The sequence below is a fragment of the Tachypleus tridentatus genome, chromosome 13 (assembly GCF_004210375.1).
Source record: "Tachypleus tridentatus isolate NWPU-2018 chromosome 13, ASM421037v1, whole genome shotgun sequence".
Lineage (NCBI taxonomy): Eukaryota > Metazoa > Arthropoda > Merostomata > Xiphosura > Limulidae > Tachypleus > Tachypleus tridentatus.
The window spans coordinates 22,008,959-22,024,505 of record NC_134837.1 but is presented as its reverse complement, the minus strand read 5'-3'; the positions used below and the strand labels follow the sequence as shown (position 1 = coordinate 22,024,505).

At 32.3% G+C, this 15,547-nt stretch overlaps 1 protein-coding gene across 12 annotated transcripts in view; it reads left to right on the top strand.

The window, feature by feature from the left end:
• The window catches only part of LOC143240204 (putative phosphorylase b kinase regulatory subunit beta), a 125,233-nt gene that overhangs the window by 74,394 nt on the left and 35,292 nt on the right, over positions 1 to 15,547 (top strand). For 6 of the 12 annotated variants that reach the window (XM_076482282.1, XM_076482283.1, XM_076482284.1 and 3 more), the window contains 2 exons: positions 12,437 to 12,595; positions 14,203 to 14,286. In XM_076482282.1, the coding sequence (XP_076338397.1) occupies positions 12,437 to 12,595; positions 14,203 to 14,286 (243 nt within the window). The remainder of the gene's footprint in view (positions 1 to 12,436; positions 12,596 to 14,202; positions 14,287 to 15,547) is intronic. The other 6 variants (XM_076482288.1, XM_076482291.1, XM_076482287.1 and 3 more) reach the window with 2 other exon arrangements.

Sequence of the window (15,547 nt, the reverse complement as noted above, 5' to 3'; positions counted from 1 at the left end):
AAAAGGAAAATCAGACTGCTTTAACCAAGTAAAGGAAATTAAGCTACTGAAAAGGTTAACATGTTTAAAATATAGAAAGTCATATAAGAAAGCATTATAAATAATATATTAATTGTTTAAAATCTATTTATTTGTGTTGTGTTGCCTACATTTATTGTCATTGTAGTATTATTTTGTTTTCATTTTTTTATGGTTTGAAAGAATGCTCCTTAAAGAAGGCACTTTTAAAACATTTTTAGCACTGAAGCTTCTTAATATTGCATTTGCAGACAAGATTTAGTAAAAATAGCCAGTGGCCAGCTGAAATTTGCTTAAAATAGTGCAATTTTTTTCTCTCATAACACTAGTCAATAAACGTATGAGGAACACTCACATCAAATATCTTCCTTATCTAAAATATGCAGCTCCATGATTTGTGATTGAATTTGGTCAACAACGATAAAAGAATGTGGCAAAATAGAACATAATCCTGCTTGTGCTTGTTGCAACAAACTACATCAAGTAGCCTCTCTTCAATGATGTGCAGATGGAGTACAGAGAGTTCTGACACTATTCATTGCATACTAATGGTTTTAAAGATTTTGGCTTCACATCCTCTAGATTTGATACTTTTTTGTATGAACATGTAGGCTTGAAGCCAATTTAAAAAAAAAAAAATTGTGGTGTATAGTGAAAGTTTTGCTTCTTTTGTCACATTGTCAGGTGAGTGTTGAGAGAAACTTTACTGGGTGAGGAGAATCTTCAGCAGCAACCATTGCTGGTGAAGAGAATTATTGTTAATCTTGTTTTAGCTGTTAGTGAAATTATAAATGTACAGATCAGTGATGTCGAGAAACCCACTTGTTGAGAAATTTATATGCAAAAACGGCTCGTTTGGGTTGAGAAAATATTTTACATAGAAGAGCGAACAACGTTTCGACCTTCTTCGGTCATCGTCAGGTTCACAAACGTTGTTCGCTCTTCTATGTAAAATATTTTCTCAACCCAAACAAGCCGTTTTTGCATATAAATGTACAGATGACAAAAGAGCTCTTAATGTTGGTTGCAGCAACCATATAAAATTATGTTGCCTATTTGGAGGAACAAAATTACTGAAAGAGAATGAAATTGTGGGCAAGAGAAGGAAATTTTTGGATGAGGTTTAAAATTTAAAAATGAAGGAAATGAAAACAAAAGCTGATGTAAAGACAGTCATACAGTCAGCAGAAAAAAATGTGGAAGGATCTGAATCAACTAGCAACTTTTGTCAACTATTCTATATTGCACTGCACTACTGAAGGAAAATTATTTACAGGACGTTAAGAATAAATTGAAGATGAGCTATTTGAAGTGAATATTGAATATCCTTTTTCTACTTATCAAAAATATTTAGTAGTTTGGGAAAGGTTTGGTTCACCACAGTAGTAGGGATATGGGAAATGCTACATGGGTGTTTCAGAACCAGCACTGGGAACCTTTGAATTACAAAGACAACAGGTTTTGCTTCTCTGCTATGGTGCTTACTAAAGGGGTATTTTTAAACTATTTTTGGGTTTGTTTAAGTGTGCAGAAGGTTTTTAACGACTTTAATATCTGCCTTTGTGTCTGCATTACTGTTTAGGACAAAACTGTACCATGCCTACCTTTTTTCTTATAATTTCTACCTTTCCTTTGTGCAACCTATTTTCAACAGCAGAATTCATTGAAAAAGAAAACTGCTTGAAATTAATTTTATGAAACACCATTTTTTTGTTTATCTTTTGTGACAAGGTTGTTTAGAATGTTTTACTCAAAATTTCTTGGAGTTTGTACATATAATGCTCCATAAGTCTAAACAATTAAATTTAATTGTAGAGTAATAACTCTTGCACTATCTACATCTAATTCCTTTAATATGTGTAAAACTATTTTTAACATGTTTATATTTTAGAGAAGTATTTCTTTTATGATATTTTATTATTGATGACTTTTCAAATGGATTATTTTGATGATCTCTTCCAGATTAACTGTTACACTATAACTGTTTTCTGAAATTACAGTATTAATTAATTCAAAATAAGTTCTAGAACTGTGTAGCTTTAAAACAACATTATAACAGAATGTGAACTAAATTTTTTTTTCATCTTACTGTCTCTTCTATTTTGATTCCTAGGGCAAAGCATTTGTAAGTATTTTTTTGTTGAACAATAGTAGATGCATGAGTAATAAAAGTAGAATCTTGGCCAATATACAGCCATTTTGCTATTGAGTCTCAATTCTATAATCACTTTATAAGTGAATGCTGTAGCTGTGGTACATAATGTACTTCAGATATGAAGTTTGAACTTCAAATAAAGCATTAAAGTTTATAATTAGAACATATTTAAGTATTTAAAATATGAGAAGACCCATTATCATTTCATCTGGCATTTATCAGTTTTACTTGAAGTATGTGGAATAGAGAGCCTTGTTTTTCAAAATTTGAAAATAAGATTTGTGCATTAAACCATTCATAACCAGTCTGTTATCATTACACATAAGAAAAAAATTTTAAGTAGACATTTATTATGCCTCAAAGTGATAACAGTTTTGTTTTGGTGCACAAATAACATTGAATAATATGGTTTAAGGATTGTGAAATATAGTTAAATCTCTTAATATGAATAAACTTATTCCAAATAATTTGTAGGAAGTAGTTGTGCATGATGCTTGTATCTAGAGATTTTTATTTTCTTAAGATAACAAATGATAATGTGTACCCATTGAACTACTAGTATATTGTTATAATGGATTATAATTTGTGTCCATTTAACTATCAGTCTATTGTAATGTGATGGATGGCAGTGGTGTATGTTTAACTACTAATGTGTTGCAACATGGTGCATGATAGTGTGTGTCTGTTGAACCACTAATCTGTTGTAACATGATAGTGTGTGTCTGTTGAACCACTAATCTGTTGCAACATGATAGTGTGTGTCTGTTGAACCACTAATCTGTTGCAACATGGTGCATGATAGTGTGTGTCTGTTGAACCACTAGTCTGTTGTAACATGATAGTGTGTGTCTGTTGAACCACTAATCTGTTGTAACATGATAGTGTGTGTCTGTTGAACCACTAGTCTGTTGTTACATAATAAATGGTAATGTGTTTTCTTTGGAATACTAGTATGTTGTAATATGATGAAATAATAGGGTGTGTACTAGCTTTATAACTTTCTCAAGCACTTCATTATTATAACATGATATTATTCTGCCTATTTTCATATTGAAACTGATGTTTCCTTGTCTGTTTCATAGATGTCCATTTGCTCTCTCAGGTACTGACTCACTGTGATACTTCAATGTCTCTTTGATGCTGACTGACTTCTTTGATTTTAACTTAAAGTTATAGTTACAGTATTCTTCTATTATCTAGCTCACTGGTATACAGCAAGAGGATGTCACTTACTCTACAAAAACTTGTGCTAGTATGTTCTGTACAAAAACTTGTGCTAGTATGTTCTGTTGTTTTTTACTGAAAGTTAATGAGATGTCATTAATTGTTTTGACAAATGTGTGTACAGTTTCAATATTTTCCAGATATTTGATACTTTTTTCTATATACTGTTGGCAGAAAATCAAGCCATAAAATAAACATCCTTTCTACCTGTGTACCACCATGTTTGTGCAGTTTGGGTGTAATATATATTCACAAGTGGTTTATGTAGTTACTGTTTTATAACTTTGATTGACTCTAATAGGAGAATTGCAGAGAAAATTATAAAGTATTATATTAGTTTACTCCAAGTGATGTTTTCATTGTGGGTATAATAATATTAACTTTGCTGCTGTTCATCTCTGTATACACTTATTTCACATACACATTAACTATGGTAAGACCTGTCTAAGGCAGAATTGCACAGGACTGAGTAAACTTTCTGGCTTAAGCAGGTTTTCTGGCTTAGACAGTGAACATGCATTTCCTTAATTATACATAATTTTTGAGAGGAACATTATACTTGCTTGAATCAAGGAAGGAAGACATTTGTGAATAAAGTTATTATACTGTTTATGCTATATTTATTAGAATAAGAACAAAAATAGACATTCAAAATATACACAAGTACACAAAACCTTAATCAAATTTATTTGAAGAAAGTGTCCAATTTTGACTGTTTCATTTTTGTTAATGAGCTTTCTCATGGTTAAAAGAGAACACCAATTCTACGGCCTTTCCGTGAAGTTCATTTTCCCCTTTCATTTTTGCATATTATTTAATAGCATTAATATAACTTAACACTTGCAGTGAAGTAGGAATTTCTATTTCCTCGCTATCTTTTCCATCTTGTTCATCTTCTGAATCTTTCACACTGTTACCATCTAGCAATTCTATTATACATCAGTTTTTGTCAAAACATTCTTGTCAACATTCACAAAACTTTCCATATTCACAGAATCAGCTGCATCAGTTTTCTCAATCAGAGTTTGGATTTCACTATAATCGTCATAACACAACTTCTCCACAATCTCTGCCATTATCAAGAATAAATCCACAGTTTCAAAAGTACTTTATTATGCATTCATCTTCTATGCATTTGATTGAATGACTTAAAATGCAATTGTATCTAACACGTCAACTTTCATGGTCATTTCAGATGCTCTTTTACAGTCATCCATGTTTGCAGTAATATGCTGAAGCATCAATTTTCTGTAATTCAATTTATACATTGTATAATTCCATTATCTAATAATAGTGGTTCTTAACCTTGTTAGAGGTACTGAACCCCAGAAGTTTCGTACTTGCATTCACTGAACCCTTCCTAATTGGAAAAATAAAATATGATTTTTTTCAAATTCAAAAAAATTTATTAGTGCACAAAATGAACCATGCATCAGTTGCACACAATATCACTATGTTCAAAGAACAAAACCAACAAAACATGAATTTCACACAAAAACAAAAACATAACTCAATGAATATTTACTGCAAATCAATGTGACTTTTGCTGTTGTCTTTCAGAGACAAGTTCAGAAATGCATGGCTTCACCTTGGCAAGTGCCACTCTCATATCATTTTTGCAACAAAGTCTGTTCCTTTTCTTCATTTTTCTGTCTACCATTCTCGAAAAGGATTGCTCACGAAGATACATTGTAACAAACAGTATGAGTATCTCAAAGGCTTTCTTAGCAATAAGAGAGTACGCTACGATTTGGTGACACCAAAACGTTAAGAGCATTGTTGTTTTGAAAAGTTGCTGTTGAACCTGGCTTTGCTGAAGTTCAATTATTTCGTCGAGGTATTAATCATTGACATCTGCTGTTGCAACACTAAACGTGAACAGCTGTCTCATCCATGCTGGATATGACTCTCTGGTGGGGAAGTATCCGTCGAGAGACTTTGCGAGCTCATCTAAGTGCATGGAAATTGCTTGCTTCAGTTCCCCGGGTACAGAGATGTCTCCAGTTTCAGACACATCTTTGATCTTACTTGCACAGTCGTCCAGCAGGGGAAAGTTTGTGAAGTTATCATTCTCTGTTTGTCATTTCCATAACGGTAGCTTTATTTTAAAAGCCTTCAGGTTTTCTTCTGATTTGATGATGTTGACTCCACCGCCCTGCATCTGTTGATTGAGAGCATTGAAGATATCGGCCATCTATGCCAAAATGAGAATGAACTCGGATTTTTCGAAGCAATCTGCATGACAGTGTTGGTGCTCTTGCGAAAACAGGGCTAATTCCACACGCATGGCAAAAACAAGATTCAGCACCTTTCCCGGGATAACCACCAAACATTAGAATGATACAGAAGTACCTCGAATTCAGAGCCCATTTCATTAGACAGCTCTTTGAAGATGCAGTGCTTCAGGGCACTATTTCACACAAAGTTCACACATTCCACTACAATTTTTAATACTTCTGCCAGTTTTGAAGGTAAAGTTTTTGTTGCCAATGCAATGCCTGTGCAGAACACAATGTGTGGTGCATTGACTTTCACCAGCGCACGAAATCCAGAGTTTTGTCCCAGCATGACTGGAGCTCCGTCCAAACAAACTGCAGAAACCATATCTCACGAAAGATTGTTGTCTCTGAAGAAGTCATCTACAAGTTTCTTCACGTCGGCTGCCTTAGTTGTTGTTGTAAGAGGCTTACAAAATAAAAAATCTTCTTTTATCTCGTCGTTTTTCACATAGCGCACAAATACAACAATTTGGCTTAGATTGGAAACATAGGTGGTCTCGTCGAGTTGAAGGCTGAAGTTTGCTGGGCTTGAAATCAGATCTGCAACTACTTGAGCCAAGATGTCATTGCTCATGTCATCTATTCTGCTGCTGATGGTGTCATTTGAAAGAGGAAATTGGGATAACTTATTTTCAGCAGCTTTTTCCAGCATGATATTTGCCATCTTCAACGCAGCTGGTTTTACGAGTGCTTTGCCACTGGTGTGTGGTTTGCCCTGCTTTACAATCAAGTACGCAAGTTCGTACGATGCTGTGAGGATAGGTTTGTTGATGGGTACAAAGCCGAGAACAGGCAAAGTCGCCTTTTCGATGAATCTGGCTCTCTTTACCTTGAATTCAGCAAGTGTTGTATTCTTGTATTTCCCATTTCCATGCAGCTTTAGGGAGTGTTCTCTTAGTTTTGCCAGTGCTATACTAGAATTGATCAACTTGGCATTGCAAATCATGCATTGAGGACGCTGACTCCCATCATGTTCAGTTATACAAGTGAATCCATGTTGTATGTATTCGTCCGACCACTTTCTGTTTTTACTCAACATAGTTAGTATGAAGGGATTGAAAGATTAGGAAAAAATCACAAATGATGCACGATTACTACAGTTGCAAGTTGACTGCTAAGTGCACGAAGTTCCCTGCAGCACAGATATTAAGGCCAAGTGATGTGACATGATCAGCCTCAGCCAATGATGGCCAAATGGAGCATGATGTCACAAATCATATGAGTAGGGTGAACGGAACAGACACACACACACACAGTATGTGTGTCTTGACCTCCGCCGAACCCCTGGGGTTCGACTGAACCCAGGTTAAGAACCACTGATGTAGTGGCTGTAGAACTGATGTTGTACATGGAGTTACAAAGACTAAACGAATATTTGAAAGTTGAACTCTTGGGTGACAAGTTACATTATCTAGGAAAAGTAGAATATTCCTATTTTCTTGTTCCATTCTCTTGTTTAACTTGTTAAAAAATTCCTCGAAGATAGCACTTGTTATCCACACTTTATTATTCGCTTTCCATTCCACAGGAAGTTGATTTGCCCTTAAATTTTTGAAACAGCGTGGATTTTCACTTTTACCTATTACCCTTGGTTTCTCTAGTTTTCCTGTCAGCAAATCCAACCAAAAGTACAGTCAGTCGTTCTGTCAAATAGCAACCTCTGGAATAATGACAGCAGAAAAAAGAACAGAATATATTTAACCAATACTTACTGTAACAAAATGTCTGAGAATTTATTAATATTTAAAGAAATTATTAATTAAATAAGAATTTATTAATATTTAATGAAATTATTAATTAAATAAGAAACTAATGTTTAATCAAAAACATTTCTTCCACCTTACTCGGGTTCTAATCCCACATGTTGATAGATGAAGTGGGTGAAATACAGTTTTCCATCCACATGATGCAGGTTCTGCCACATAGAGGACCTTTTATAAGAGAAATCTCAAAATGATGCTGCAAAATTTTGATACTTTTGGCTTGTACAGATTTTACTGTATTACATTTGTTTTTGTGAATCAGATAATAAAAACATGTTTTACTATCAGAACTAAAAGTTGTGTTTTCTTTTAAAACATATGATTTCAATTAGAAGTAATTAACTTGTCAGCTTGCCAATTCTTTTATGTACATTGTTTGGATAGGGTGAGCATAAAAATAAAGAAAATATAATTACAAGTCACCAAATATATTTTTCATTTACTCACCGTACTTATTAAACAACAAACTTATTTGGGTTGATGGTGATTTTATTTGTTTAACATAATAAGAAATCATGTTTATAAACATTGCAACTCATTAAAACTGTAGTATATCTATTTAAAAGTAAAAACACCATAATCTTAAAAAAAAAACAACCAAACCTTAACAAAGTTTCTTTATGCCAGTTATGTGACTTTTGTTTTGTATTGTATTATATTTCTGTGTCTAGGTAAACTAGTTGCACCTGATAATGACATAAACCTGCTCCAACATTTATTAGTTTTCCACTGTGTTAATTCTCTTGCTGCTGGTAGATCAGAGTGTGCATGTCATGACCTTTAACCCACTAAGAGTTAGAATTATTTTTTATGTATTTAGCTTTAAAACCATCACATAAATGTGAAAATATTAGCTGATTAAAAAAAACAAACATGCACCATGGTTGAAGAGAACTCTCCTGCACCAAAAATATCACCACCTGACAGGACAAAAAACCAGAAATGTTATGTTCAACAAAGGTAACAATGTGAAAAAAATGTTCATTGTTCTTAATAATCACAATAAACTCAAGCTTATTAAGTTCTTGTTGAGCATGATGCTAATGGCTTCACAACTTCCATCTTAAAACACATTTACTGGCTTTTTAACCGAGTTTGACAGTTTTATTCTCTTTTCTTTCAAATACTGTTTTATTCTCTGCCTACTAAATTGGGTTTATTAGCCTCTTCTTATCTATCCCTTAACATAGAAGTTTTTACCATACAAAGCATTCTCTTTCAGAACAGTTGCCCTGAGCATTGCATGGAGAAAATAACTTTTTCATTTCTAACTAATTTGTTTGTCAAACCACTTACGATACCCACTGTGCCCAAACGTTCCTAATATACCTGTTTACTATATCTTAGGAGACAGAGCTCCATTACTATGGAACAATTGAAAAAATTGTGTAATTTTTACTATCCCCATATTGACCTGAAAATTAATTTTAAACCTAATTTTTCCACTAAAAAAGATCAGGTGTTGATTACCCATTGTTCACTTCTCTTCTAGTTGTTGACATGTGGAGACTGTAGAACCTCATATGTTGGTGAAACCAAATGCCATCTCAAAGTACAACCATTAGAACATAAGAATTTTTCTATAAAAACTAGAAAACAAAATTACAAATTCTCAAAAGTATGCTATCAACCAACACAATACAGGAACAGAGAATCCAGTTTATCTCTACAACTTTAAAATTCTCTGGGCAACCAAACATGATGCTGAACTTCTGATACTTTCTTCTTTTTCATTACTATTTCATTTTTTTTTATTCAAATTGTTTAGTTGTTATGTATTACAAATTACATTATATTTCTGTTGTAATTACAACTGTGTTTGTTTTGTACCTCTAGATAACTGAAAATGGAATTTTGAAATTTCTGAAATGTTTATTAAATGCTGCATATTATAAAATTCATCTTTTACTTTATTGTTATGTTTTCCAATGAATGAATTGATTACTAAGTCACTTAAGTTTTAATGTTTTTAATTTATAATAATTTAAACTTTCATCTTTAAATTAGAATGTTGGTCCTTGTTGGGTTAGTTTTATAAGAAGACATTTCAACAAATCTTCAATCTCCCTCAGTATAAGAATCATTACGTTTGTTCCCTAGGTGTTCCTTCTTCTCTAATTTATTTACCATCCCTCTTCGAAATACAGAATTTAATATAAATTATTCATTATAATATAGACATTACTGAGGCAAAGTGTAATTTTTTATATCATTCAATCTTGTTTGTTTGTGGAATCATAAAATAGAAAATTTATTAAATTTAATCAAACCCACTTGCCACATCCACCTGACATATCCTGTCTTTTGTAAATAGCTAATAATTTTTCCTGGTGTTTTATGTTATTTATAATCAACAGAAAGGCCAAATTTTAATAATCCAGATTACATATAGTACTAACACTGTTTTCAGTAGTACGAAGTATTATCAGTTTTGTCTTTGGTCTGAAAATTTATTTCATGGTGTTCAATTCAAGCAACAAATGGAATTAATTTAAACCCTTTTTGTCCTACTTAGAAAGGCCCCATTCAGAAAATAAAAAGCATAATTCCTTATTCATTCAGTTTAAGTATATTAATTTAGAATTTTTTAATCACTTCATGATTCTGCACTACTTATTAAATTTAATTTTAAATTCAAATAAAAGTCCCCAGGTTTGTCAGCAGCTTTATGTAAAATCTCAAGACACCTACTGTGTAGCTAAATATTGAAAAACATCACTAACTTGGTGGCTTCTTATATATTGGGCATGGCAGTTTTCATCGAGGTCATCAAATAGACTGATACGGTTTTAGTGATTAGGGTCAGACTGTTTCCACCTGTCAGTAATACCTGAAGCAGGTTATCAGAGAGACTGATGTAGTCTTACTGCTCTTACCATACATAAACAGTAAATGCTGAAATATTGCATTTTATGCATTGTCAAATTACTGTATTTATATAAACTCTTGTTTTATATAAGGTAAAATTACCCTATAGGGTTAAGAATCTAAAAGAACGAACCAAAACTTGCATCTATAGAGCATATATAGATGCAAGTCTGCAGTATGGCTTAAACTAACTTAAGAAATATTAAACTCATCAAATATGGCTATGAGAGCTTTCCTGTTCTCTTGACTGTAACAGCAAAATTTCAAATGCTGGTCTTTTGATTCTTGATTTTGACTTTGCCTACTATTCTTGGAACAGTTTCTGCAGACACCCATGGTAAGGGATGTATAAAAACTAAGGGAATTACTTAAAAATCAGGATATGGATAATATATGTTCTGATGGGGTTATAGGGTTTAAGCAAAAATAAACTTTTTTATTTTCTGGGATGAACAGATAAATTCTATGAAACAAGTTGACAAGTAGGTTTTGTTTACAGACAAAACTTTATGCATTTTGTAGCTGTGTGGAACTGAAAATATGAACATTTTTCATTTCTTCAGTATACTAAATCAATACACAGTGGGCTATCTATGCTCTGCCCACCACGTGTATCAAAACCTAGACTCTGGCATTGCAAATCCTCAGATTTATCTTTGTGACAATGGGGGACCTTATGGGAATATCAAATCCAGATTTGATTTGTTGAAGCACTGACGTAAATACTGGTTCTTTGGACATCGTATTCTTCATAATTGTGTGTGAGGTAATCTACAGGTGAAGTTTGAAAATGGATGACAAACCAAGTTTTAAGATATTGACCCAAAAGCTTCACATACAGGGGTCAGCTGTTTGATGGTGATATTACAGTTTTTTTTTTTAATTACTAATTGGTGAGTTAAAAAGAACTGAAAAACTCCACAAATATTTTATACACATCATTGTAAGTGACTTTATTGTATTTCTTTGGTTTATTTACCCACTGAACTACTAATTTGTTGTAATATGATGGATAATAATGTGTATGTGGAAGTTTTAATTTGTTTTAACATGACAAATGGTAATTTGTGTCTGTTTAACCACTAATTTATTCTAATGTGATGGGACTTGTGAATGATTCTGACAGCTGATAATGCTAAAGGTCAGGTTTTGACAATCGTCACAGCATAGACAACCCATTGTGCAGCTTCATGCTTCAAAACAATCAACAAAAAGTAAAAGCAATAATAATTTGTTTATAGAGTGACTGGTGTGTTGTAACATGATAAATGGTACATGTGCATGCTTAACTAGTAATTTGTTGTAACATGATGAACAAAAGTGTATGTTTATTAACTACTAATCTGTTTTAACGTGGTAAATGGTACATGTACATGCTTAACTAGTAATTTCTTGTAACATGATAAATGGTACATGCGCATGCTTAACTAGTAATTTCTTGTAACATGATAAATGGTACATGTGCATGCTTAACTAGTAATTTGTTTTAACATGGTAAATGAAAATTTATGTTTATTTAACTGATAATAAGTTGTGACACTGTGAGTGATAATGTCTGTACAATGAACTACTATTCTATTGTTATTTGATGGATGGTAACACTTTAGTTCTTGATTAACAATATGTAATTAATTTAGGATTATTCTTGTTTCTAAAGCAATTCATTATTTAAGGAACTTTATTAAATTATTTAAAAACAGTTTTTAAGGTAACAAGTAAGCCTAATTGTAAATAGTTTTCATGTAGTATATAATTTAAAAACATGTTAATGAAGAAAATTGTTTAACTTTGATATAATGAAGTGTTGCAACTAATTTAGCTCAGTACTGTTTCTTGGTTTTATTCAAAGTAGAAACATTTCTTATCTCTAGAGAAGTCTACTTGAAAAATTAATACTAACTTTAGATCTGAGCAAGCTAATTATTTAGAACAGAAATAAAAATCAACTTGGTAATGAGTATAACTATTTTAATTTCCTTTTTTTTTTTTTACATTCCAGGTAAGCATGGTGTGAGAAATGACAGAAAAAGAAAGCTTATTCTAAATGTACAAGAATTTACCAAATGTATTGTCACATGTAAAGTATAACATTGCTATATTAGGTTTCTTCTCTTTCTTTTTTTTTTTATACTTTGGAGCAGGGTACAGCTAGTGACCTTGTTGTTCAGGTGGTCCTGATTGCTGAAAGTATGAGACTTCAAGCAATGATGGCCACCTATGGAATACAGACCCAAACACCACATGAAGTGGAACCTGTGCAGATCTGGCCTCCACGACAGCTAGTTAAAGTAAGTGAAATTATTTGGAACTGTTATTTGTAGTAAATCAGAGAGGTTGGTGAATTTCTTATTACACATTGTTTTGCTAAAGCCTGATATTTAATATTCTGAAGAAAGAAATTACCAGGGCTGTGTCTTAATGTTTTGAGTCACATAATAGAAATGTTATATTTAAATATTTGTGAAAATGAAACTTTTTTTTTTGTCTTAACTACTGTGTTAACCACAGATGTACACTTTTGTACTGGGATATGATATCATGTACATGTTTTGTTTTTGTTAACAGTAATCATAGAAGAGAAAGAATTAATTGATAGCTAAAATATGTATGATGAGTTAATACTAAACTTCACAACACATGTAATAGGAACAAGAACAAAATATCAATGAATATAAGACGAAGTGAAAGGAATTTATATTGAAGGTTTAATGGGTGAAACATCACTTGGTCATTTGTTGAATATTTACATATGCTCTTCTGCTTTGTTATGTAAATACACATACTATTCTGATGTTGCTGTCCTATATTGTCTAGCTGGACAAACTGTTTTGATGTTGCTGTCAACTGTTGTATAGCTATGCATACTCTTTTTGTGATGTTGCTGTCAACTGTTGTGTGGCTACACATGCCGTTTTTGTGATGTTGCTGTCAACTGTTGTGTGGCTACACATGCCGTTTTTGTGATGTTGCTGTCAACTGTTGTGTGGCCACACATACCGCTTTTGTGATGTTGCTGTCAACTGTTGTGTGGCTACGCACACCGCTCTTGTGATGTTGCTGTCTTGTGATGTTGCTGTCAACTGTTGTGCGGCTACGCTCACCGCTCTTGTGATGTTGCTGTCAACTCTTGTGCGGCTACGCTCACCGCTCTTGTGATGTTGCTGTCAACTCTTGTGCGGCTACGCTCACCGCTCTTGTGATGTTGCTGTCAACTCTTGTGTAGCTGCATGTACTATTTTGTTACGGTTGCTGTAAAGTATTGTCTAACAACTCATATTGTTCTCATGTTGTTACTGTCAAATGTTGTTTAGCCACACATATTGTTCTCATGTTGTTACTGTCAAGTGTTGTTTAGCCACACATATTGTTCTCATGTTGTTACTGTCAAATGTTGTTTAGCCACACATATTGTTCTCATGTTGTTACTGTCAAGTGTTGTTTAGCCACACATATTGTTCTCATGTTGTTACTGTCAAGTGTTGTTTAGCCACACATATTGTTCTCATGTTGTTACTGTCAAATGTTGTTTAGCCACACATATTGTTCTCATGTTGTTACTGTCAAGTGCAAATGTTGTTTAGCCACACATATTCTTCTGATGCTGTCAATGTCTTCTAACTATGCGTACTCTTCCAGTGTAGTTCCAAGTGTTATCTATAACATATGCTGTTCTGTTGTCATTCTTAAGTGTTGTCCAGTAACACACATTGTTCTGTTGTTCAATATCTAGTGTTATCTATCTAGCTATGCACATTCTTCTGTTGTAGTCATGCCCAAAAGTTTTCATTTTTATTATAAGTAGTTAATTAATTCTAAGAAACGTTTTCTCTGCTGATTTTTATTTCATTAACTTTCAAAACTGTGTCATAATATAGAGAGAATTCTACTGTTGTAGGTATACCAATTTCTGGGTGTAAATCAGAAGTTGGGTTTAAAGGGAAGACCACCAAGACCTATTGGAGCACTAGGCACCAGTAAAGTAAATACATTTCCAATACTACTTTTGTTGTATAAACATTCTGTGGCATTCTACTTTCTATTATAATCTTCATAATGTAAAATTAATAATGATCTTTAACCCTCTTACCACAGGCATCCTTTCGTGCATGTCATGGACATGTCCAAAGGTTTTACTGAGTTACATTCAAAGTTTAATTAAAGTACTTTATTATCATAGTATATAAATAAAGTTAGAATTATAATGTAGCTAGTAAACCAAGTTTTAATATGTTTTAGTTTTATAATGCTATATTAAAAAAATCGTAAATTTTCCTGAGTATGAGAAATTACTTTTGCTCTTTAAATATCCTCCCTTGTATAACTGACTTGCCACCCTTCAAGACATATGAGATGTAAGGAAAATTACTTATTATAATTATTGAGGGAAAACTTTGTTATAACCTGCATTGTTATTTGGTTACAGAGCCAAAAAATAGAAAATCAGTTCATCTGGCCACTTGAAACCTTTCTTTCAGAAATTGCCAGTAGTACTCTCTGACATTTAATATTATATTATTTATGAGTAATACAAAGCTAAAGTTGCAATCTACCAAATGACATCTTATATTACATTTATTTCTGTACAGAAAATTCTTTTTTATTCCATCAAAAAACAGTGAACTTATCTGATTTTTAAAAGTCTCTTGTTGTATAGTCAGAAAGTCGTAAAAATTGCAATTGTTATAGGACATTATATATTTTTTGTTTTGTATAATTCTTTGTTTTTTAGGGGTATTTATTATTTAGTTAACTAAGAAGTTAATTAGTACAATATAAAAAAACTAGGCTTTAGTTAAATTGACAGGTAGCAGAAAAACAAGATTCGGGTGAATACTGTATTTCTTGTTTTTCATCTGTATTCTTTATGTATTATTATAAAAGTAACTAAAATATAAAAATTAGAAACTATTTTTTGTGTTATAAGGTTGTATTAAATAAAATAAAAAATAATCATTTTCATGAGGTACACTTGGGAATTACACCCTTACCAAGTGTTTAATAATTTGTTTCAAAAGATTAGTTATACATGGCTCAAAGAACAACATGACAATAAAATTTAAATATTAAAAGATCTGAACTATTTAGGATAAACATGTATACTTTCATATATTACAATTTGAAGTCATTCTAGAAAAAAAAAGGTGATTTAGATTTATTTCATCTATGATTAGAGTATAATTATAAAGTTTTATCAAAAAAACATCATTTTACATTTATTTAGAACGTTTCAGAAAATACAC